The sequence below is a fragment of the Nicotiana tabacum genome, chromosome 15, assembly GCF_000715075.1.
Source record: "Nicotiana tabacum cultivar K326 chromosome 15, ASM71507v2, whole genome shotgun sequence".
NCBI lineage: Eukaryota > Viridiplantae > Streptophyta > Magnoliopsida > Solanales > Solanaceae > Nicotiana > Nicotiana tabacum.
In genome coordinates this window covers 90,219,169-90,245,433 of record NC_134094.1, presented here as the reverse complement: position 1 = coordinate 90,245,433, position 26,265 = coordinate 90,219,169, and the positions used below count along the sequence as shown (strand labels likewise).

Here is a 26,265-nt window from a genome sequence, read left to right as displayed (position 1 = left end):
GGCAGAAACCATAGAATTCCCGTAAATCCGTTTCTTCCACTCTGGATCTGCCACTATCTACACCACTAGCATAAATTTTTTAAGATCCCTTTTCAAATATCTTCTTAATTCAGAGCTGGCTCTAAGGATAGGTAAGTAAGGCATATGCCTTAGGCCCCCAATTTCGAAGGGCCCCAATTTTAAAAGGAATAGGTCATGTGTTACTTTTTTTAAAAAAAGTTTAAGTATTTTACAATAGTAAAATTGTATTATTATGAAGTTGATGTGACTATTGAGGGATGAAAAAGTCCTCTTGAGTAAAATGAATATATTTTTATGATTTCCTTAAACTTGATGTAACTTGCATTTTGCATTTTATACATTCCCACCAATAAAACCTAACAATATTATTTTAAAAGATTGAGATTGCAAAATGAAGAATTTGAAAGAAAAAAAACTATTGTGTGAACTTTTGATGATCCTTAAAGTATAATAGTCACTTTAATATTGATGACTTAGACATATATTTTAAATTAAAAGCGGTAAGAGAAATAGTACAAGTAAAAAATAATACTCTAATCAATTTACTTAATTACGTAAAAAAAACTTATTTTTGAATGCCTAATAGTTGGGGATCAACAACGTCTCGAGAATGATTAAATTAGTTAGCCATATTATAGATTGAAAAATAATTACTAAAGAAATTGATTATAAAAATTTTAGGCCTCTAATTATAATTACTCCCTATGTTCACTTTTACTTAGCACGTTTTGACTTTTTACGTCCCTTAAGAAATAATAAATGAAGTGCATAATTTACCATGATATTCATATTAATTGATGCATATTTTATTGGATTTGAGAAAATGATTTAAAATGAGTAATAAATACTGTGGGTATAACAGGAAAAACGAATTTGTCTTCTCTTGATATGCGTAAAGTGACAAGTAAAAATAAAAATTTATTTTTAGTATATCTCCAAAGTAAAAGTGAACGGAGGAAGTACGTTTTAATTAAGCCTCAATTATGTCGAGCCGCCCCTGCTTCTTATGGGAGTGATGATCATGAAAATGTTAAACACAGTGCCTCGTAAATTTTAAAGGTTGTTTCAAACTTTGGCAACGTCTTTGAGTATTATTCTAATTTTCATACACCTAAAGCTTGCCCATCTGTTCAAATTCTCATGATGTAATTTTTTTTTTAACTATATACGTTCCTTGCTGACTCATTGAAGTGTTAATTATTATACATTTAAAAATAGAGATAGAGAGTAAACTTCAAAAAAGAAACTGCCAGACTAGATAGTAACACACCACCAACATGTTGGAAAGAAAACCGTAGTACCGTACTCCATATGCCTATATTGCCATAAAACTACCAATATTCTTTTCTTTCTCTATCACTTTAATCTTCTTTCTTCAGCTAGCAGGGAACCAAATAAGAAACATTAGAGCTTCACTTTATTCTCCTTCCCCTTCCTAACGATGATAGAAGAAAGAATAGTAGCACCGTTCTACCATCAAGATAACAGGTAAAAAATATTGAATGTTATCTTCATATATATTTGTTGTCATTCATATGCTTGTCGTTAGCAAATCATTTAGTATTTGACTTAAACTTAACGGAGCTCCAATAAAGTACTGTAAAGGGTAATTTTAAAGCACAGTCAAAAGTAGGAAGGTAAATATGAATATATTTCTTAAAAAAATATTTTGAAACTTGGAATCGATACACTCAACGTTAGAGCAGTAGTGAAGTCAGAAATTTTCCCAAGGTTATTCAAATTGGAAAGAGGTGAAACAGTTTCCCAGCAAAGGGTGTTCAATATATGTTATATACCTCCAAAACTTAATATTTTACTATATACATAGTGTAATTTTTCGATAAAGGGTGGTTAATTGACCACTCTTAATTAGCTAGGACAATGTAGCTTCGCGCATGCATGGGTCTCTAGTCGAAATGGTATTAGTAAAATATTCCTGGGATGCCACGCATCAAGGTAATCTAATCATCAACGAAGGCCGCGGTTGAAGAGTCAGCAAGACTGAAGTCGAGGAGTTGTGGCCGAGGTCGAGCACCCTTGACAGAGCTATAACGGCTAGTTTCGAGATATGATACAAAAGTGAATATTCTCTGCACTTGTATTGTTAGTTTTTTTTTAGGAACATGTTCCCTATAAATAGAAAGAGATATAATGAGAGAGGATATGTGATATTCATTTGTAAAAATACACTTTGACTTTAGAGAGAGAATCGAATTTCTTTGCAAGCATACAAACATCACCCTTTTCACTAAAATTCTTGTCTACACTTTTTCACTAGATCCGAGAATAACTCAGATATTCAAAGGATTATCTATCATTCATCATTGTCAGAAAGAACATTCACTAATTCCATCCTTTATTGGGTGACTAATTCATTCTATTTACTTAAATATTATTTATTGCTATTCATCAATATTTAATGCTACATTATTGCCTTTGATTCCTTGAATATTGATTGTATGTTGCCGATGTTATCAAGATATACCTACTTAGTATTTATTGCACTTTTGAGAACTCCATCTTTGAGATATTATTGTTAGCTAAGATTAAACCTCATATATATAAATTTAATTATTAGAATCAAGATCTATATTTTTTTATCAAACAACGAATGCGCTAGAGTGTTGTTAAAGAAAAAGGCAATTAACAGACAATTTTCTAACAACAAAGATATAAAGGACCATAAAGTATAACCGGAATGGAATTGGAATATTTCGTATAATAGAAAGTTAAATTTGGATCTTTTGTCAGAAAACAAGAAGAAAAAGAAGCACCTTTACCTCCAGAAAAACTTTAAAATGTTCCAAAGTAGTACACCATCTCCTTGAGATTTTTGATTTCCAATCTTCTATCTTTTCTATTGAAGTACTTGCTGAAGCACTTTCCTATCTTGTTCAACTTGATTCCTCTTCCTTATTTTCATGATGGCTGAACCAAGAGTTGAACTTAAAGTGACCAACACCAAAATTGCTGAGCCAGTGTAGACACCATCTTTGACTATGTAGCATTCTCCATCTAACCATCCTTCACCAAAGTGCTGATTTCTGCTCATGATTGTGGATGCCCCTATTAAAATTACAGCAATTCCAAAGCTGATCCTGCACCCACCATTCCATTTCTGCAACTTGTTTAGCTTATCATATTATGGTTAGAAAGAATTAATCTAAATATATAGTCATTTACCTAACCGCTTAAACTATAAATACTTTGATGTAATATATATATATATATATATATATATATATATATATAAACAGAATATCAAGAGAATTAAACGGCTATTTACATAAAGATCCTTTTATTAATCAACTACTCAAAGTGTCAGAGAACTCACCAACATAGGCGGAGCCAGTATTTCAAACTTATGGGTTCAGGATCGTAACCCTTTTAAGTTACAGGGTTCTAGGTTAATAATTTGTTCATATTTAATGAAAATTGTAAAAGAAATCAATGATTTGAATCAGAGCTACTGGGTTCGGCCGAACCCGTAACCGACACAGTAGCTCCGGCTCTGCTCAACAGTTCATTTAAAAAAAAAATAATTCGTAGTTGTCCATGATCGACCCTCTATTTTTCACTAGTAGGTAATTATATATACCACATGTAGTCAGAGGCGGATTTAAGATTTCAAGAAGATGAGTCACTATTATAAATAGGTAAACATAGAATCTATATTTGATGGATTCAACCTTTAGGTTCTTACCATGAATCCATTATCATTTAGGAATTATCGGTTAAAATTTTAAAAATTCTTATAATTTTTGTAATTTTTAACATATATACCTATATATTATGTATAAAAAATGTTGAGATCATCGAATCGTGTTACATCATCCACTGCTATTAATTTTAATGATATAAAATTTTGTGATGACAAAGGGAGATCAAGGATTTCAATGTATTAGATTTTACAATTTAGAATGAATAAATCAAATAGAAATAGAAGAAAAGAGAAGAAGAAAATATACTTAATTAAAACACAATAGGGGACACTAGACATGCTTATAAAATGAGAACTGAAACGCTAACTTCGGTGATAAAAGGTACACTCAATAATTATTGAACCATAGGAGCTTAGGTGCACACATATATTTAAGCATATAGTATTAAGAAATATAATATTACACGTGATATAAAGAGAGGAACATGAGGTCACAACATATGGATACTCCCTCGCATGTAGTATTATTTTTTCTAGGAAAATGAATTAGAGTTTAGCTACTGTACACGGGCACTAAACCTTTTTTACGCCCTCAGATCATTTGAAAAATCAAAATGGAGTAAATTTTTAATAACAACATGAAACTGTAATCTGCAAAAGATAGTAATTTGCTTGTAATATATATATATATATATATATATATATATATATATATATATATATATATAAAAATATTTCCTTTTAAATATTACTATTTGAGAAGAAAAGTATCGGAAACAATTGGCAGATTTTGCGGGCAATGATATCTCAGAGATATTCTAATAGAGGAATTTATTTATGTTCACTTCTCTGACACATGTACTTTACTCAAGCAGCATGATTTTTGCTTTAATATTGTCAATTCTCCAGCTTTTATTAGGGTAAAATTCGATGCAAGAGACTCTCCCTTGATTTCATAAGTGATTAAGGTCAATAAAAGCTAGGAAAGTAAAGAAAAATTATTATGTGTTTACACCAAATTTAACAATTTAACCTTATGAATCAAATATTAAAGCAGAATACACATCAACTTAGTGATAAGAAATTATATACGAAATACATATCTTATATTCATTGATGTAAAAATTGCGAATACGTTTTTTGACCTACCAAGAAAGTGCCAAAAAGAGGCCAGCAATGAGGGACTTCTTCTCAACCTTGGAACTGTTTTCAGTTTTATCCCTTGAGAACAACTTTCTGCATATTAGCAAGTTTCCAATGAATTGAGCAATGAATAAACATGTTAAAGCTGCAATTCCCAATCCAAACGCCGCGCTTCCAGGGAAGTAACAGTACTTCCCATCTAGTCTCAGATCTTTCTTCTGCAATGGATCAGAACGAAATTTGTGTTGGAGTGTTCGACCATCTCATTTAAAACCTTAAACTGATAGAGACAGATCGACACAACTTTTACTTCCTTAATTATGTCTGCAACAATTTGATGATATGGAAATACTGAAAATCTCATTAAAAAAAGATCCAAGAAAAGTGAATGTAATAGACATACCTTTGATTTCTTGAATTCAGCAGCTATGAAAAGAGAGAAGGAGATAAAACCAAGGGCAATAACAAAGAAGACAAGCAATGGAAATATGACTTGGTGTTTTTCCATAAGAGAGATGATTCTTTCCTTTTTGGGGCGGCTTTCAATGAGAAGGGAGAGTAAAGAAAGTTGAAAGAGGAAAGGAAGAATCAGCTTGAAGATTACTCAAAATAGTTTAGGTGCGAGCTGCTTCTAATTGGTTGGTACTTTCGTTTCTTGCCTTGTGGTTGCTACTTCACCTTTTTCTTAGAAGCCTTTGGATTGGTTTTCTTGAAAAAGAGAGGTATCATTTCTTGATTTTACTTAAAAGAAAGTCTTTTGATTAAATCCCAATCTGGTCAACTCTTAACTGTTACAATGGTTCTTTTTGTTGATGAGACTTGAGAGGATGGAGCGGGGTGGGGTTGGGATATATAACTTATATATGTATCACAAATGCGGATTCAGAATTTAAAATTTATGTATTTTGTAAAATGATCTCTGAGTTGATCACAAATATTTATGTATTTTTAATAAACTTATATATAATATATATGGTCCAGACAAAATCTAACGGGTTCATGTAAACTCGTAACCAATAGATCCACCTGATGTGACAGGGTAGGGCACGTTGTTGTAGAGGGAGGAGTTGGTTTATGGCTAAGTTGGATTCAACTTATATACATGCCTATGGTGTAAATAGCATTTTGCACTATTAGTTTATTTTAATGGCTGTAATAAATTAAATTAGTTAGTTGATATTTTTAGGTTCACAATTCAGGATTACTGTAGATAATATTATTATAGATCACTTTAACTTATGAAGTAAAAAGCTACAAAACAATTAGTCACAAAAGTTAAATCCGGCTAACTATTTTACTACTATAAAAATAAGAATTAGTGACGGACTAACACTGTAGCTAAACAACAAAATTCGTCGCTAATTAAATTTAGCGATAAATTATCAAAAATTTCTTTTAGCTACAAGAGATTTTGCGATAGATTAGAGACAAAGTTCATAACTAATAACAATTTTTTAATAATGTTTGTTTCTTTTTCAGATTTAATTTATATATACCGACGTATAAAAAAAAAATCTTTTGGTATATTTTAACATGAAGAAAGACTTGAAGAGACATGGGTTTATGTTGGCAAGGAGGCTATAGTATCGGTTAAAGGCTGTCATCGGATGATCAATGGTTGAAGAAAAAGTAACTTCCAAATACTCTTTTTAAATACTCATTTTTTCAACTTCACTTCTTTATGAATGTTGCACGGAGCTTAAAACTAACAATGCATAGTCTTACTTACGGAAAACTAGCTTAAACAAGTTCAAATTTATTATTTTTTGGATGTAATTGAATTGTATTAATTAAGGTTAAAGTGGTCTTTCACCACTTGAAAGCTTGATCAAATCCACAAATCTATCTATTGATTTTTTCAGTTCTCCCTCTCTTTCTTTTTTTCTTTTCCACCCTTCTAACCTTTAGAACTGCCAGATACTCTTTCCGTCCCAATTTACGGTCAAACGAATTATTCTTTGATTGTTAGTGACTTGTAGTACTTTTTACAAAGTTTCCAAATATGTAAATTTTATTTCGAAACACTAAAACATTCTATATCTAAAACATGGTCAAAATTTAAGAATTGGAATCTCGAAAAGCGACAAGGGTCATATAAATTGGAAGGGAGGGAGTAAAATGTTAGTACTTCTTGCTTAATAAGTGCAAGGAGAAAAAGTCCTGTTTGTATGGTTAAGGATACAAAGTCTGCCAAAGACAAGGAAGCAAGTCTTTACAAGATTATACAGGCTCTGAATCATAAATTCAGACTAGAATAAACTGAACAGGAACCCAAAAAAATGGAGAAAAATTAAGCAGGAGATTGTTATTTTATATCACTCCTCAGTTGCACACATACTGTACATATGCATGTGGACATGAAAAAATACATGTTAAGCTCAGGCAAGATTTCCCCACACCAGTCTACTAAAATATTTTGGACTGTACAAAACTGTAAACTGATCAATTCTCCTCGGTGAGTCTAGAAAGCAGAAACAGGCAGCCAGAGCAAAGCAACACTGAAGCTGAGAAGCAAAGCAGATCTAATGGTGTGTGTATAACAGCCTTCTTACTCTTCTCGAACAAACCAATGAGAAGAAGCATTACGATTACATGACCAATTTTGGTCTTCAACCCACTAACAGTTTTTATCTCCAACCATTTTGGCCGTTCCTGACAATTGAGTTGACAAGTACAAAATAGATGAATCAGATGTTCTGTGCAAGAAACACGAATATGTCATCTGTGCAACAGAATCTTGCATTGGAAAATTGGCACCAATATGCAGTTGTTAGATCCAAGAAAGACGGTCTTCAAGATAATCAGTCTAACCTTTAGAGTGAATATCCCGAAAAGATTTGATCTATATGGAGTTCTTTCCTCTGACATTGATTTTGACTTGTCAAGGTTGCTGATGAAGAGCTCATAGAGACCCATGCCAAAGACTAACATCACTGTTCCTAACAGATATATATCTAGATGAGAAATAGAAAACCAGTTAGTAAATCATAAAGCATGGACACAGAAGAACGAGCAATGATTTATTCAATCATGCATAAAAACTGAACTTCTATTTAGAGGTGAAGGGTGATGTTCTATGAAGTTTGAAAAATATATATATATGTCATTTCCATATATAGTGCCTGTCAGTAGCTTTGAAAGTATCTCATCAACAGTCAGTGGGATCATGCAGAATATATTTTTCGCAAGCACAATCTAAATTTCTGAGCTTTTCAGCACCTTTGGTCCAATTTTTAAGCTTCACTCGTCATGCCATAGAGGATCCAAACTCCTAGCTTGAAAATGTATTCCACCAAGTCATTTGGATCTTATGAGAATGCAACTTTTTAATCCATTTATGCGCAGATATTGAGTGAGAGCACTCTCACATTGTTACAACCACCCCCCCCCCCTCCCAACCAGCATATAAAGAAGAAATAGATCCTCCAAATGTCAAGCAGCAGAACCACTTTCTTGCCAACCCTGATGTCTCTGGTGGTTTACAACTATTGGTCTTATTGTTGTTTGTTTACACAACTTATCCCAGAAAATAATGAAGTTGGATGGCTCTCTTAAAAAATGGTTTAAATGTGCTACTACTAGATAACTCGAGGCGGAGAGCACTACTCTGAATATCATGGGCATAAAATTGGAGTTTCCCTACAACACAAGTGCCCAAAAGTGTAAAAATTTGTGAAATGATCATGCCCTTCTACCTAGTAGAAAAGATTGAAAAATCATCACAAACCTCCCTTATTTCTTTTCTATTGCAATATCTGGATTATTATATGATAATTTTTCAACTTTCCATATATAGAAAAGAAATAGAAAGAGTTACTAAACAAGCGAGAAAGGCACTTTCTATCTTACTAGTCAAGCGGGCTAGCTGCAACAAAAAAACAATGCTAACCAGAAATAGAAAGTGCTACGAAAGGCGCCGACTACCTTCTTATTGACAACACAACTAGGTGCTGGCACTCAATTAGTAGCGCTGACACATCACTCGGCTTATCGGCTCACATAAAACACCAAATAGAGCCTGAAGATCTTTTGGTTCTTTAGTGGTATCAGCACAACATGCCAGAAATATTCCATTACGAACTACTCTTCAATTTGCAATGCTTTATTTTGTGCCTGGGCCATCAAAGGGTATTTTGACAGGGGAATGATGTTCAAGGCCTAAAGGGTCTGCTCTGGAAGTTTAGGTTAGACCATTTGAGTTATTTTTCCAGTATCAAAAGCAGTCAATGCGCTAGACCACGACTTATAGCAGCCAGGCTATCTACTGGTTTCAGGGTCCAACTAATCACACATACTGTAAATATGCAGTTACAAATAAATCTAACCTAAGTAACAGGAATTAGACCTAACAACGATTCAAAATAAAATTACTTCAATCATTTTTCTTGAAGAAAGTATCTCCCAGAAGTTCTTTAGAAGTGTCATACTGCTCAACCAGCTGACTGGTCGGAAGGAAAAAGGATAATTTCAACACATGAGTTTCATGGTGTTTACATTGCCACTCTCATAGTACTCGAAGGATTCCCTTTTGCCTCTCTTCTTGTTTACACCTTATTGAGAACCTCCACATGCAGTGACATTATAAAAGAGCCTCAAATTTATTGTATAAATGGAGTGAAAACTCGTCGATTAATGCCTCCTAAAGAGACCATCATTACAATAAGAAATGAGCATCGTTAGGAGGTACTGTGGCTCTCTGTGCATCATAATGAAATCAGTACTCAGAGGGCAAAGAAAGGAACATGAGAAAGCTATATGCATGAGTCAGAAATGTAAAATGTTAATTATAAACATACCGATAGCCTCAACAAGAAACAGTATGACCTTTGCTTGGCTTGTGAAGTATTCTTGGAATGATGATATTACATAAGTGCAACCCTACATATGAAAAAAAAATTAGAACAATCATTTAGCAAAACCTTCTTGATATTTATTGCATCAAAAAGCACCTATAATTTTGCTACAAAATAATAACAAAGCTTGGGAGAGCTGGGAGATCTACGGTAAATGATGCTATATTTTACAACTATCTGGCGTAGAATTTCTGTCTTCTTCAGACAGGCTTTCAAAAGTGCTATGAAAAAGCATTAATTCTTACATGTGTAGCCTGGCCATTAAGCTGAAATCTCACCTCCAAGGAAAATTGTTCAGGAATTCAAAGCACAGGGAGAATAAAGAAAGAAAGAAAAAATTGATGAATGCAAAACTGAACTTTTGCATCTGATACACCACACTTTCTCTTCTTAGATTCAAGCATAGCAATGTAGAGGACAGTTCTAATGCAAAGTAAGGGCTACATAGTAACTTAGAGGTCAAGTTCTGGGAAAGAGTCTTTATGTATTCAACGGATGAGCCTGCATATATGTAAGACCATCAACATGGAAGTCTTCATGATGCGTCATCTTACAAAGTTCTTGCATTTCACATAATTTCGTTTATCAAAACCAATCAAAATCGATCAATAGTCAACCAACTATTCTTGCAAAATTATCAACCAAATATTCTTGCAAAATTGGGAAGGAGTGAAGGTATGTTAAGATATGGCTCTTGGGCCTAAGTCCTAACTCAATCCCAAAAGCTAGCTTACTAAGGGATCCCCGGGACCATATAAGGAGATCACAACCCATTCCTTTAACCAATGTGAGACTTAACACTCCCACACACACTCAAGACTTATTTGAAGCGTGGATGATGGGGGCCCAACATTGAGAAACATGAATTGATATGTTTGGCTCTGATACCATGTGAAGATAATGACCCTTGGGCCTAAATGAACCCAAAAAGTCAGCTGATGAGGTGAGTATTGCCTAATGTCTTCATTTCTAACCCCATGAGAGTAGCCCGAGCAGGGTTACTCAAAGCTTACAATCTCAAAGATTAATGTTCTACAGTTTTTCGTCCCCAACAAGTTTGATTGATCCAAATTAATAATGTTACAATAATTTATTCTTTTCTTGATTCATTAATCACACCAGATTTCCAGGCTGCTAAATATAGAAAAATAGGACAACATTTACACGACATAAGAGAATATCTAAAGTTCCAAATTGCAACAATGATGAAAAAACTGAACTGCTTGAACTAGCTCGTAAGTACAGCTTAGGCATCACTCTTAAAATCACAAACTACTTATCCACTTTCACTAAACAAAAACAAATGAATCAGATTTTCAATTATTAAGGATAAAATGATGGAAATATAAAAATAGTACCTTGATAAAACAGAGAAATGAGCCGATCAATGAACCCCAGACTGCAAGAATAGCAAAAAACCGACAGCTGTATATAACCTACAAGGAAAAGGAAAAAACAAAAGAAAATCGGGATAATTATTTGACATACTTTCCTTTTTAATCTGCCCTATAAAAAAGAATAACATTTCTATATTTTAAAATAATTACTTTTAACTTTTCATTTTACTTTTAGTTAGAGAATTATTAGTCACACGAATATCTATTACCTGTTTTAAACTACAAAATTTAAAAATTGTTATTTCTTGTTTAAACTCCGTATTTCAGACAAACTTCATCACATAAAATGGGTCAAAGGGTGTACTTATTCAAACGAAAAACCATAGTTCACCTTCTCTACAGTTTCCCCTACAAGTTGTAACTTTGCTTTTGGAATATGCAGTATGTTTGAATTAAAGTCCGACTGAATAGCAGGGGATGACGCATGAACTGATGAATTAGTGCAACGAGCTGACCCGTTTGACAAGGAGACCCGAAATTCGACCCAACAAGGCTGATATTGAGGAACCCATTTAAGTGCTGAAGCTGATTTTGAGATTCTGCTCAAGAATGGAGCTGTAGAGTTTGTAGCTAAGCCTCTAGTGGTTGGTATTTTCATGGTGTCTGGAGACGGAAAGCTTAAAGTTTTGTGCATGAAAGGAATGTCTGGTTGTCTTATTACCACAAATTTCTAAGTGGAATAATACTGGCCTCACAATTTATTTTCTTTCTAACTCACGATTAATCTAATAAGACATAAAAGTTGTAATTTTTGAAAAAAAAGTAATTTGGAGTTAAGTTGAAAATAGTATTTGGAATTTTAAATTATGTTTTGATATGTATTTTATTTGAAAAAAATATTATAATTTTATAAGCGGAGAAACAAAAAGTTTTGAAAAAGTGGTTTTGAAAAACTCAATTTTAAATTTTTTTCAAAAACTTACAAAATTTCATGGACATACACATTTTTTGAAAAAAAGAAAAAAATGTCCATGGACAAATGGGTACTAAATTCGCATCGAAATTTCCTACTTTGATTATAATGCAATCTAAGGTAAAGCGCTTTCTATCAAGATCTTTTATAATTCGCTAATTAGAAATGAAAGAATATTTAACACTTACAACAATCTTTGGTGGTACATTAATGCGTTGTTTCAGATTATTTGAAAAATATTAATTTGGATTTTCTTTTTTAATTTTCAAGTGTTTATTTAAAAAATATGAAACTTTTTCTTGAATGTTTTCAAACTCAATCTCATTATTAATAGAAAACTACTATGAGTTATTCCTTTATCTTAATCTCTTATATGGTCGTAGAGTTAATCTTGCAATGCACACCATTCTTCAACTAATGAAATAAACAAAACAAATTAATTCAACGAGTTGCAATATCAAATGAATTTCTTGTGTTAGACACATCTTGTGTTAGACACATCGTTTAATTACAAATTAAAATAGGATTTAGTGACATATTTTTAAACCAGTCATATACGTACATTTTCTTTTTCACTTAGAAACAGTATTTGTTTACTTCGTGGAGTTCTTAAGGAACAAGTTTTCAAACGAATTCAAGATTTTGTTAATTTTTAAAAGAAACATTTCAAAATTTTCCAAAGTACTTTAATTTCCTCTTTCATAATTTTTGCTTGCAAGTTGCATTAGTTTTAGACTTTTGGTGATATGCAGCTTAAAGTGTTGCTCTACACATATGCTAACCCTAGAAAGTTGATCCGATTTGAATTAGAAAGACATATACGTAATTTCCTCCTCTTCTTCATTTTTTTTTTTACTTAAGATGCCTATGCATATAATGAAATTGCATGCATGGAGATTTAACCTTTTTTTAAATGTATTTTGTGATTTGTTTTACTTTCTTGTATGGTTTTGTTGCGATCGGACAAATATTGAGCTATTATGTGCTGAAATAGGGAGGAAAAAAGCTAAATAAAAAGCTTAATTAAAGCTTTTACTAAATCAACCATAATTAAATTAGTCATCTTCAAAGCCTAAAAGCTTACATATAACCAATTATTTAGAATTCAAAGGTCCTTACATGCAGCAAAAATTTATTATACCTCGTAATGTCACGACATGGAATCCCAACCTCAGGTCGTGATAGCGCCTAACATCCACTTTCTAGGCAAGTCGACGTGAAATAGTTAAATAATCAATTTTTGACAGTTAAAAATACAATGGTGATATACAACGAGAAATAGAAACCCAATCTAACACAGTACTAGTATAAGTCACGTGATAATATCTACTCCCGAAAATCCGGAGTCACGAGTACACGAGCAACTAGACGTGTACAAACAAAGTCTGAAATAAATACAACTGTTTCGAAGGAAATGAACAGTAAAAGTGAGAAAAGGAAGGGGACTTCAAGGTCTGCGGACGCCAACAGATCTACCTTGAGTCTCCATAAGCAATGATCCGAGCTGACGCACCTCACACACTGCTGGGACCAATACCAGTATCTGCATAAGAAGTGCAGAAGTGTAGTATGAGTACAACCGACCCAATGTACTCCGTAAGTGTCGAGCCTAACCTCGACGAGGTAGTAACAGGGCTATGACAAGATACCTATGTAAATAAAGTTGTACAAGTGTATATAAAGCAGCAACAATAACAGAGAATGATAACGTACAAACTTGGAGGGGACATGCAAGAAGGGGAAAAATATAACAACTACGACATGTACGAAATCACGAAATAACCAAGTAATTCATCAACCGGTAAATCAGTTAAACCAATGATATGAAAATGGCACGACATCTCCCTTGGTGCTTTTACTCTCGTTCTCATCATGTAATGATGATATAAGTAAAATAAAATGGCACGGCATCACCCTTCGTGCTTTTACTCTCATCCTCACCATGCAACAATGAATAAATAAGATGAATGGCACAATATCACCTTTTGTGCTTTTACTCTCTTCCTCACCATGTTATAATAAATAAATGAGATAAATGGCACGGCATCACCCTTCGTGCTTTCACTCTCGTCCTCACCATGTAATAATAATAATATAAATACAATGGCACGTCATCACCCTTCGTGCTTTTACTCTCTTCCTCATCATATAATGATGATAATATGAATTCGAGTAATAAAAAACGCGGAGAATATATTTAACGTCATATATGATGCCAAGATACCAAACTTTAACTTTCAAAAATATTCAACAACTATGAAATAAGCAATAATAACGAAACAAATAATCAAAGAAGTAATAATCTAACCTAAGTATGGATATCATAATTAACAACGCAATAAAATACAAAGAAGCAAGTTCCACTCGCATGCTTTAACTCAATAATAATGTATAAGTACTCATTACCTCACATATATGTTGTTCCCACACATAAAACACGTAGCAAATAGACTAACAAGTCCTAATCCCTCAAGTCAAAGTTAACCACGATACTTACCTTACTCTGCAATCAAATCAAAGATCAACCGGGGTTTTGCCTCTAGAATTAGCCTCCAAACCAATCAAATCTAACCAAATATAGTTCAAACAATTCAAAATAATCTTTACAAACTACCCACGAGTTAAAAAGATTCAGTCTTTAATGATTTTGAAAAATATCAACAAAGGTCAACCCCGAGCCCACTTGGTCAAAACTCGAGATTCGAACCAAAACTCATTTACCCATTCATCCCCGAGCCCGATTATTTGATTAGTTTCGAAATCCGACCTCAAAGTCTAAATCTCAATTTCTCAAAATCCCCAATTTCTACCCAATTCCCTAATTTCTAGCATGAAAAAGCATAGATTAAAAGTTAGAAATCAAAGGGTGTTGATGGAAATAGAATAAAACGAGTTAAAATCTACTAACCTATGAAGTTGGGGTGAAAAACCTTTTCAAAATCGCCTATAGGCCGAGCTCAAACTTGTAAATGGTGAAAAATGAGATAAATCCCGACTTTGGGATCTTTTAATCTCTGGGTGTGAAGGCTTCTTCGCGTTCGCTAAGGGCCTGACGCAGTCGCGAAGATCAGCGGACCTAGTGGCCTACGCGTTTGCAAGAGGTTTCACGCGTTCGCGATGGCCTGTCCCTCCTGAACTTGGCGTTCGCGAGCCTGGGCTCGCGTTCACGTAGTTCAACCCTTACCTCCCCATATCCTCAACTAACCCATCGCGTTCGCGAAGGGTTATCCCTCTTATGCTTCGCGTTTGCGACCACTTCTCCGCGTCCGCGTAGAATAAAAAACCACATCTGCCCAAGTTACCCTTCGCGATCGCGAGAGTAGCTTCGTGATCGTGAAGAACAAAACACCAGACATCAGCAACAGTGAAAAACAAAGCAACCTTCTAAGTCCAAAATTCGATCCGTAGCCTATCCGAAACTCACCCGAGCCCCTCGGGCTCCAAACCAAACCTGCACACAAGTGTAATAACATCAAATTAACTCCGCTCTGCACCAAATTTTGTAGACAAGTCATAAAATAGTGAAATGAACCTATACCAAGTTTCAAAACCAAAATATGAACTCGGTAGTAACAAAGTCAACCTACGGTCAAACTTAAAAATTCTTTAAACTTTTAAATTACCAATTTTCAACAAATTATATTAAATCAAGATAGGGACTTACGAATTCAATTCTAAGCATACGCCCAAGTCCCAAATCAAGATACGGACCCAAGGGACCGTCAAAACACTGATCCGGATCCTGTTTATATAAATATTTACCGTAGTCAACTCAAATTATTTTTAAGGCTAAAATTCATATTTTGTTTTTCAATTTTTCACATAAAATTTTTTCGGAAAAAGACACGAACTACGCACGCTAATTGAGAAATTCTAAACAGATCTATTCGAGGTCTCGAAACTCAGAAATGAAGGCCAAAACTCAAACCTATCGGGTCATCATATTCTCCACATCTAAAATAAACATTCGTCCTCGAACGGACATAGAAAGGTACCTGAACTGGTGAAAAGGTATGGGTATCTAATCCGCATGTCGAACTCGGACTCCCACATGGCTGCCTCGATCAGTTGACCTCTCCACTGTATTCTAACTGAAGGATAAATCTTAGACCTCAACTTCTGGATGTGCCATCTAGAATGGCCACTGGCTCCTCCTTGTAAGTCAAATCCTTATCCAATTAGGCTGAGCAGAAATCTAACACATGGGATGGATCACCGTGATACTTCCAGAGCATAGAGACATGCAACACCGGGTTAACTGCTGATAATCTATGTGGTGGTGAAAGCTTGTAGGCCACCTCACCATCCCTCTCACGAATCTCAAAGGGTCTGATATACCTAGGGCTCACCTTGCCCTTCTTTCCGAACCTCATAACACACTTCATGAGTGAAACTCGAAGCAAAACCCACTCTCCAACCATGAATGCAACATCACGAACTCTACGATCGGCATAAATCTTCTGTCTAGACTGAGCTATGCGAAGACGATCTTGAATCATCTTGACCTTTTCCAAGGCATCCTGAACCAAATCGGTACCAAACAATCGAGCCTCTCCCGACTTAAACCAACCAACTTGCGAACGACACCGCCTCTTGTATAATGCCTCATAGGGAGCCATGTGAATACTCAATTAGTAGATGTTGTTGTAGGAAAATTCTGCAAGCGTAAATAATTGATCCCAAGAAACCCCGAAATCCATAACACATGCGCGAAGCATATCCTCTAATATCTGAATGGTGCGCTCGGACTGTCCATCCGTCTAGGGGTGAAATGTTGTATTCAACTCAACCTGTGCCTAACTTACGGTGTACGGCCCTCCAGAAGTGCGATGTGAATTGCGTACCCCGATTAGAAATGATGGACACCGGCACACCGTGAAGACGAACGATCTCGCGGATATAGATCTCAACCAACCACTCTGAAGAATAGGTAACTACTACTGGAATGAAATGTGCCGACTTGGTCAACCTATCTACAATGACCCATACTGTGTTGAATTTCTTCGAAATTCATGGGAGCCCAACAATAAAATCCATGGTAATACACTCTCACTTCCACTCGGGAATCTCAAGTTTCTAAAGTAAACCGCCAGGCCTTTGATGCTCGTACTTTACTTGCTGACAATTCAAGCACCGAGCCATATATGTAATTATACCCTTCTTCATTCTTCTCCTCCAATAATGATGCTGCAAATCCTGGTACATCTTGGCGGCATCCGAATGAATGGAATACCGCAAACTGTAGGCCTCCTCGAGAATCAACTCACGAAGCACATCCACATTGGGCACACAAATCTGACCCTGCATCCGCAACACTCCATTATCTCCAATAGTAACCTGCTTGGCACCACCGTGCCGCACTGTGTCCTTAAGGACAAGCAAATGGGGGTCATCATACTAACTCTATCTAATGCGCTAATACAAAGAATACCGAGAGACCGTGTAAGCTATAACACGTCCGGGCTCCGAAATATACAACCTCACGAACTGATTGGCCAAGGCTTGAACATCTGATACAAGCGGTCTCTCACCATCGAAATATACGCAAGGCTACCCATACTCATAGCCTTTCTACTCAAGGCATCGGCCACCACATTGGCCTTTCTAGGATGATACAAAATGGTGATATCATAGTCTTTCAACAGCTCCAACCACCTCCTCTGCCTCAAGTTGAGATCTTTTTGCTTGAACAAATACTGTAGATTCCGATGATCCATGAACACCTCACACGACATGCCATAGAGGTAATGCCTCCAAATCTTCAATGCATGGACAATCGCCGCCAAGTCCAAGTCATGAACAAAGTAATTCTTCTCGAGAACTTTCAAATACCGCAACGCGTATGCAATCACCCCGCCATACTGCATAAATACTACACTGAGCCCAATATGCGATGCATCACAATACACCGTGTAGGATCCTGAACCTGTGTGCAACACCAACATTGGAGATATAGTCAAAACAGTCTTGAGCTTCTGAAAGCTCAACTCATACTCATCGGATCACCTGAATGGAGCACCCTCCTGGGTCAATCTGGTCAATGGGCCTGCTTTGGATGAAAACCCCTCCACGAACCGGCGATAATAACCCGCCAAACCCATAAAATTCTGAATCTCTGTAGCTGAAGTATACGTCTAGGCCAACTTTGAAACCACCTCAATCTTCTTAGGATCCACTTTAAGGCAACTGAGTCCAACCAAAACTCACACTTCGAAAACTTGGCATATAACTGACTATCTCTCAGAGTCTGAAGTACAATCTGAAGATGTTGCTCATGCTCCTCTCGACTGGGGGAGTAGATCAAGATATGATCATTGAATACGATTACAAAATATGCCAAATAGGGCTTAAATACTCGATTCATCAAATTCATAAATATTGCTAGGGCATTTGTCAACCCAAATGACATCACTACTAACTCATAATGCCCATACCGAGTCCGAAAAGTTGTCTAAGGGTCATACAATGACCTAATCTTCAACTAATGGAAACCAGACCTTAAATCGATCTTCGAAAATACTTTGGCACCTTGAAGCTGATCAAATAAGTCATCAATCCTCGACAATGGATACTTGTTCTAGATAGTGATTTTGTTCAATTGCTGATAGTCTATGCACATCATCATCCAACCATCCTTCTTCTTCACGAACAACATGGGCACACCCTAAGGTGAAACTAAGTCCAATGAATTGCTTATCAAGCAAATCTTGCAACTGCTCCTTCAGTTCCTTAAACTCAGGCGGGGACATACAGTATGATATAATAGAAATAGGCTGAGTGTCTGAAGCCAAATTAATACAGAAGTCAATATCTTTGTAGGGTGGAATCCTCGGCAGATCTACAGGAAATACCTCTGAAAACTCATGCACAACTGGTACCAAATCCATGGAAGGAACCTCCACATTAGAATCGCGAATATATGCCAAATAAGCTAAATATCCCTTCTCGACCATACGCCGATCCTTCACATAAGAAATAACCCTGCTGGTAGAATGACCAGGAGTCCCTCTCCACTATATTCGAGGCAACCCTGACATGGCTAAGGTCACCGTCTTGGAGTGACAGTCCAATACAGCATGATACGGTTACAACCAATCCATGCCCAAAATAACATCAAAATCCACCATATCAAGAAGTAGGAGATCTACACCAGTCTCAAGACTTCCAATAGTAATCACACACGAGCGATAGACACGATCTAGAATAAAAGAATCTCCCACAGGCGTAGACACATACACAAAAGCACTCAAAGAATCACGAGGCACAACCAGATATGAAGCAAAATAGGATGCCACGTAGTTATAAGTAGATCCCAGATCAAATAGAAGTTAAGCATCTCTATGGCAAACTAGAACAATACCTGTGATAACGGCGTCAGATGACTCGGCCTCAGGTCTAGCCGGGAATGCATAAAAATTGGGCTACGCCCCTAGGATGGCCTCTAGCTAGTTGGCCTCCATCTCTAACGGCCTGACCTCAACCTCGAATGTCCTTACCTCCACCTCTGGCATCCTGAACCTTGCCTCTAGCTGGCTGAGCAGGCGGTGAAGCAACTCGTGCTGCAACCATGGCACGAGAACCCTTCTGGTGCATGTCGCCCTGTGATCTGGGGTAAAATCTAGAAAGGTACCTCGGATCTACACAAGTATAACAAACCCTCGGCTGCTATGACTATTTACCCTAGAACTGTCCATGTCGATCTGGATAACCACTTTGATAACTCTGGATCGGAGGTGCACCAATAGGAGCTGATGGTGCACTATAGGCTAGCTGCTCAAGCTGAGATACATAAGGATAACGACTACCTGAAGCACCATGGGATGCCTGAAGTGCTGATTGAAACGGCCTAGGAGGATGGCCTCTACCAAAAGTACCCCTGCCTCCAGACAAGGCATCACTGAAGCCACCAAAATGATGAAGCCTCTTATCAGATACTAGCCCCCTCTCTTGACCACGAACCATCTTGATCTGTCTAGCAATCTCTACGGCTCTTTAAAAAGAAATATCATCTCCGGTCTTCTTGGCCATTTGTAGCATGATACTGAAAGTGAGTCCATCAGTGAATCTCCTCACTCTCTCCCTCTCAGTAGGGAGCAAGATAATTTTGTGGCGAGCTAGGTCTACAAATCGAGTCTCATACTGGGTAGCAGTCATGCTACTCTGCTGAAGGCGCTCAAACTTCCTGCGTTAATCCTCTCTCAGAGTAAAAGGAATGAACTTCTCTAGAAATAGCTGTGAAAACTGATCCTAGGTAAGTGAAGGTGAACGAGCTGGTGTAGTCAACACATAATCTCTCCACCATCTCTTGCCAGTATCAGTCATCTGGAACACTACAAAATTGACCTCATTGGTCTCAATAATACCCATGTTGTGCCACACCTCGTGGCAATGGTCCAAGTAATCTTGTGGGTCCTCACAAAATGCACCACTGAAATGAAAATGAAAGAGTTTGGTAAACTTATCAAGCCTCAACAAGGCCTCAAAAGACATAGCGGGCCTATCCCTGGCCTGTGCCGCAACAACCTACTGAACTACCCCACCTAGCTGGGCTGCTGGAGTTTGATATAGGGGAGCCACCTGCTCCGGGGTATGAGTAGCGTGAGTCTATGCTCATCCCTCGGCCCGAGACACGACTGGTGCTACTGGAAATACACTAGTCTGGGCCACACTCTCCATAAGGCCCACCAAGCGGACTAAAGCGTCCTGAAGCACTAGAGTGGCTATGAATACCTCCGGGACCTGAGCTGGTCCGACGGGTGCGGTCTGAGCTGGGACCTCCTCCTCATGATCAATTTGAGGCTGTGGGTTCTGCTGCTCGAGCTCTAGGCTGAGATCTGCCTCGGCCTCTGCCCACGGTAGTAGCTGCCACATGGGGCTTTGGCTCCTATCCGGCTGTAGATGCTGTGCGTGTTCTCGCCATCTGTGAGAGAATAAGAACATAATGGTTCAATCCTCAATGATAGAATAAAATTGTACGATAGAGAAAGAAAGAAGTGAAATTTGTCCTAAAACTCCATAGCCTCTGGAAGATAAGTACAGACGTCTTTGTACCGATCCGTCAGACTCTACTAAGCTTGATCATGACTTGTGAGACCTAGGTAACGTAGTGCTCTGATATCAACTTGTCACGACCCAGAATCCCAACCTTGGGGTCGTGATGGCGCATAACATTCACTTGCTAGGGAAGACGACGTGAAATAATTAAATAACTAATTTTTGAGAGTTAAAAACACAATGGTGATATACAAAGAGAAATAGAAATCCAATCTTATACAATACTAATATAAGTCATGTGATAATATCTACTCCTTGAAATCCGGAGTCACGAGTACACATGCAACTAGAAGTCTAGAAACAAAGTTTGAAAAAAATACAATTGTTTCAAAGGAAATGAACAATAAAAGTAGGAAAAGGAAGGGGACTTCAAGATTTGAGGACGCCAGCAGATCTATCTCGAGTCTCCATATGCAATGATCTGAGCTGACGCACCTCACGCACCGCTGGGACTAATACTAGTATCTGCACAGGAAGTGCAGAAGTAGTACGAGTACAACCGACTCAATGTACTCCGTAAGTGTCGAGTCTAATCTCGACAAGGTAGTGACGAGGCTATGACAAGACACCTACGTAAATAAACTTGTACAAGTGTAAATAAAGCAACAACAATAACAGCGAATGATAACGTACAAACTGGGAGGGGACATGCAAGAAGGGGAAATATGTAACAACTACGACAGGTAAGAAATCACGAAGTAACCGAGTAATTCATCAAGCAGTAAATCAATTAAACCAATAATATGAAAGTGGCACGACATCACCCTTCATGTTTTTAATCTCGTCCTCACCATGCAACAATGAATAAATAAGATGAATGGCACGACATCACCCTTTGTGCTTTTACTCTCTTCCTCACCATGTAATAATGAATAAATTAGATAAATGGCACATCATCACCCTTCGTGCTTTCACTCTCGTCCTCACCATGTAATAATAATAATAATGTAAATGCAATGGCACGACATCACCCTTCGTGCTTTTACTCTCTTCCTCACCATGTAATGATGATAATATGAATTCGAGTAATAAATAACGTGGAAAATATATTTAACGTCAAATACGATACCAATATACTAAACTTCAACTTTCAAAAATATTCAACAACTATGAAATAAGCAATAATTACAAAACAAATAATCAAAGAATTAATAACCTAACCTAAATATGGATATCATAATTAACAACATAATAAAACACAAAGAAATAAGTTTCACCCACATGCTTTAACCCAGTAACAACATATAAGTACTCATCACCTCGCATATACGTTATTCTCACACATAAAACATGTAGCAAATAGACTAACAAGTCCTAATCTCTCAAGTGAAGGTTAACCATGATACTTACCTCGCTCTGCAATCAAATCAAAGCTCAACCGGGGTTTTGCCTCTAGAATTAGCCTCCAAACCAATCAAATCTAACTAAATATAATTCAAACAATTCAAAATAAGCTTTAGAAACTACCCAAAAGTGAAAAAGATTCAATCTTTAATGATTTTGGAAAAAGTCAACAAAAGTCAACCCTGAGCCCGCTTGGTCAAAATCTGATTACCCATTCACCCCCCCCTCCCCCCCCGAGCCCAATTATGTGATTAGTTTCGAAATTAGACCTCAATTTGAGGTCTAAATCTCAATTTCTCAGAATTCCCATTTTCCACCTAAATCTCTAATTTCTACCATAAAAAAGCATAAATTAAAGATTAGAAATGAAAGGATGTTGACGGAAATGGAAAAAATGAGTTAAAATGTACTAACCAGTGAAGTTGGATTGAAAAACCTCTTCAAAATCGCCTCTATGCCGATCTCAAACTTGAAAATGATGAAAAATGGGATAAATCCCGAATTTGGGACCTTTTAATCTCTCGGCGTCAGGCCTTCTTCCGTAGCCTATCCGAAACTCACCCGAGCCCCTCGGGCTCCAAACCAAACTTGCACACAAGTGTAATAATATCATACGAACTCGCTCGCATGATACAAATACTAAAATAATACCTAAAACTACGAATCAGACATAAAAATGCATGAAATTTTCAAAGAAACTTAAGAAATTTTAAATTTACAATCGGTCATCCGAATCACGTCAAATCAACTCCGTTTTGCACCATAATTTGCAGACATGTCATAAATAGTGAAATGAACCTATACCAAGTTTCGGAACCGAAATTCGAACCCGATAGCAACAAAGTCAACCTACGGTCAAACTTAGAAATTCTTTAAACCTTCAAATTACTAGTTTTCAACAAATCACATTAAATCAAGTTAGGGACTTCCGAATTCAATTTCGGACACATGTCCAAATTTCAAATCACTATACGGACCCACAATGACCGTTAAAATACTGATCCGGATCCGTTTACATAAAATATTGACCGTAGCCAACTCAAATCATTTTCAAGGTTAAAATTCACATTTTCTTTAATTTTTCACATAATATTTTTCAGAAAAGACACGGATTGCGCACACAACTCGAAATATGCTCAATTGAGCTATTCGAGGTTTCAGAACACAAAAATAAAGGCTAAAACTCAAAATGACCTATCGGGTCATCACATGTAATTATGGAGTTTTATGACTTTAAAAAAATAAATCATCCCTTCGAGTAAGTAATAGATGAATTTTTTATGTACAAGAGACTTACTATATGTACAAATCTTTTCGGGATTTATAGTGAAAATAACTAAAGAAACATACTTCTATCTTTATAAGTCTTTCTAAATTCAGTCGTATTCGGCCAAGAACGAAGATAGCGAGGATACATGCATGACGAACTATACCAAGTAGAGGAGTAAGCACATGCCTTCTGACATTAAAATGAATGAAAGCAAATAAAGTTTTTGTTGTTAGATTTCTACCACTTTAATTTCTATTTTGTAGTTCAACTAAATATGTTCTGATTATTAATTCGGTTAAAAATAGTACTATTACTTACACAATGTTTCTACTAAATGATAATAATTATATAGACAACGTAATAACGCACATCTATATATACTAGTTACTCTAAAAGTTGAAGACAAACCTAAGAGAAATCCACTAATTACAAATTTTCTTTAAAAAATCTTGTGTGTAATAATCACATGGTAGAATCTCAATCAAAAGGGAAGAAACACAGCTTTCACTTTTCAATTCAGTCCTTAATGAATAACTCTGTTTCTTTTTAGTCCATGTATTTTGTAGACTATAAGCACATGCATGTAAACATTAGGACAACATTTTCATTTCAATTCCAAACGATATGGTTAAAATTTTGGTCTTTTTCGGAGGCTAATGTTATTATGATCAGGGGTGTATATGGACCGGGTTGGTTTGGTTTTTATCAAAATCAAACCAAACCAACTATATCGGTTTAAATTGGTTCGGTTTTGTCGGGTTTTTCGGGTTTTCGAGTTTTTTGTTACTTAAATATTATTTCAATATTATTTTGTTAAATATTTGATAAGTAAATATATATTTAGTAAAAATATAAAAAATTGACAAATATATTATCGATTAAAATATTCTTATGGGAGAATTCTATTAGTAACACATAATAGTTTTTTTTTAGTCGTCTGATAATAATTTTTCATTGATGTACACTTTCAAGTTAACCGAATTTAATAATTAAACATAAAAATCAATATGATACATAAATATTAATAATCACTTCACATTCGAAAAAGATATAAGAATTTAATAGATCTTAACATATGGTATGAATATGGAAGAACAAAAAGACATACGCATTTCAGTAACACTTGATAAGAAGGTGATCATACAACCCATTATTTAAGGTCAATAAATATGGAGCACTTTATATTCTATTAAAATTATATCCCGCAAAAGAATCCCAAATATTTCTAGATATTTTTTAAAGAAAATTCTATATAAAATCTTAAAAGTATATATAAAAATTATATTTTTATATGTCGGGTTGGTTCGGATTTTTTTACACAATACCAAATCAAATCAAACCAAACAAAATCGAGTATTTTAATCGGTTTGGTTTGACTTTTCGGTTTGGTGTGATTTTTCGGTTTGGTTTGAACACCCCTAATTATCATTATATGATCAATAGCCATCTTTCTTGAGCTAGCATTTATTAGAAATTTTATTGTGCGCTAATATATACTACTTGTTATCTTGATGCATGGATATGCCCAAAACTTTTTGCAAGATATTAATGTTTAAAGAAATATATAAATAATTATGATTTCAATTTCGGGTTATGCATGCTGAAATAACTTATTTCAAAGTTGAAATATTTGTTATCACTTAGCGAGCATGAAAGAAGTCTTGGTCCACAGATTTTAATTAATTTATCTCTCAAGATGGGGTAATGGATTCAACTTTTTATGAACTTCTAATTTTTGACAGACCAAGTTAAAGATCTGCAAAATTAATGACTCTATCTTTGACGAGAAAATATAATAAAATAATCCAACGTTGAGGTTCAATCTCCTTCAAGGATATGCGACGCTTGATTATGGCCCGGAAGATGTTTTTTTATTTATTTTTGACCCTGTATTGATCCGGTCGGTCGTTCCGAGAGTTGTAGCCCCATTTTTCCCATTTATGCTTATTTATGTGTTGTTCAGTTGCATTGAGTTGCATCAAGTTGGTAGGTTTGGGTCCGGAGTAGTTTTGGAGTAAAATGAACACTTAGTCTCTTAGTTAAAAAGTTATGTTAGAAAAATCAAATGGAAGTTGACTTATGAGTAAAAGAATTCGGATGTGGATTTTTATGATTCGGTTAGCTTCATTGGGTGATTTTAGACTTAGGAGTGTGTCCGGAATGTAAATTGGAGGTCCATGGTAGAATTAGGTTTGAATTGGCGAAAGTTAGAAATTTGGTGATTTTGGTCGGCAGTGAAAAATTAGGTATCGGGGTCAGAATGGAATTCCGGAAGTTGGACTAGGTTCGTAGTGTCATTTGTGGCGTGTATGAAAAATTTGAGGTCATTCGGACGTGGTTTGATAGGTTTCGGCGTCGTTGGCGAATTTTAAAAGTTTAAAAGTTCTTAGGCTTGAATCCGGGGTTGATTTGGTGTTTTGGTGTTGTTTTGGGTATTCCGGAGGTTCGACTAAGTTTGGGTAGTGATATATGACTTGTGAGAATTATTGGTTGAGCTCTCGAGGTGCTCGGGATAATTTCGGATGGTTAACGAGAAGTTTGGAAGTTGGGAAATGCTGCTGGTGTAAGGCTACTGGTGTGGCCGCACCTACGGATGGGGAGCCGCATGT

The 26,265-nt window shown here is 36.0% G+C and overlaps 2 protein-coding genes across 2 annotated transcripts; both read right to left on the bottom strand.

The window, feature by feature from the left end:
* Positions 1-1,753: 1,753 nt before the first annotated feature.
* On the bottom strand, positions 1,754-5,566 carry LOC107764915 (protein MODIFYING WALL LIGNIN-1-like). The gene is made up of 3 exons (XM_016583498.2): positions 5,229-5,566; positions 4,832-5,043; positions 1,754-3,119 (listed from the first exon to the last, which is right to left on the bottom strand). The coding sequence occupies exons 1-3, from the start codon at positions 5,331-5,333 to the stop codon at positions 2,879-2,881; spliced, it is 558 nt and encodes a 185-aa protein (XP_016438984.1). The 5' UTR covers positions 5,334-5,566; the 3' UTR covers positions 1,754-2,878.
* A 1,386-nt stretch (positions 5,567-6,952) lies between these two features.
* LOC107789190 (uncharacterized) lies at positions 6,953-11,720 on the bottom strand. Its single transcript, XM_075230989.1, has 5 exons — positions 11,407-11,720; positions 11,037-11,114; positions 9,622-9,703; positions 7,637-7,779; positions 6,953-7,477 (listed from the first exon to the last, which is right to left on the bottom strand). The coding sequence occupies exons 1-5, from the start codon at positions 11,707-11,709 to the stop codon at positions 7,268-7,270; spliced, it is 816 nt and encodes a 271-aa protein (XP_075087090.1). The 5' UTR covers positions 11,710-11,720; the 3' UTR covers positions 6,953-7,267.
* Positions 11,721-26,265: the final 14,545 nt, after the last annotated feature.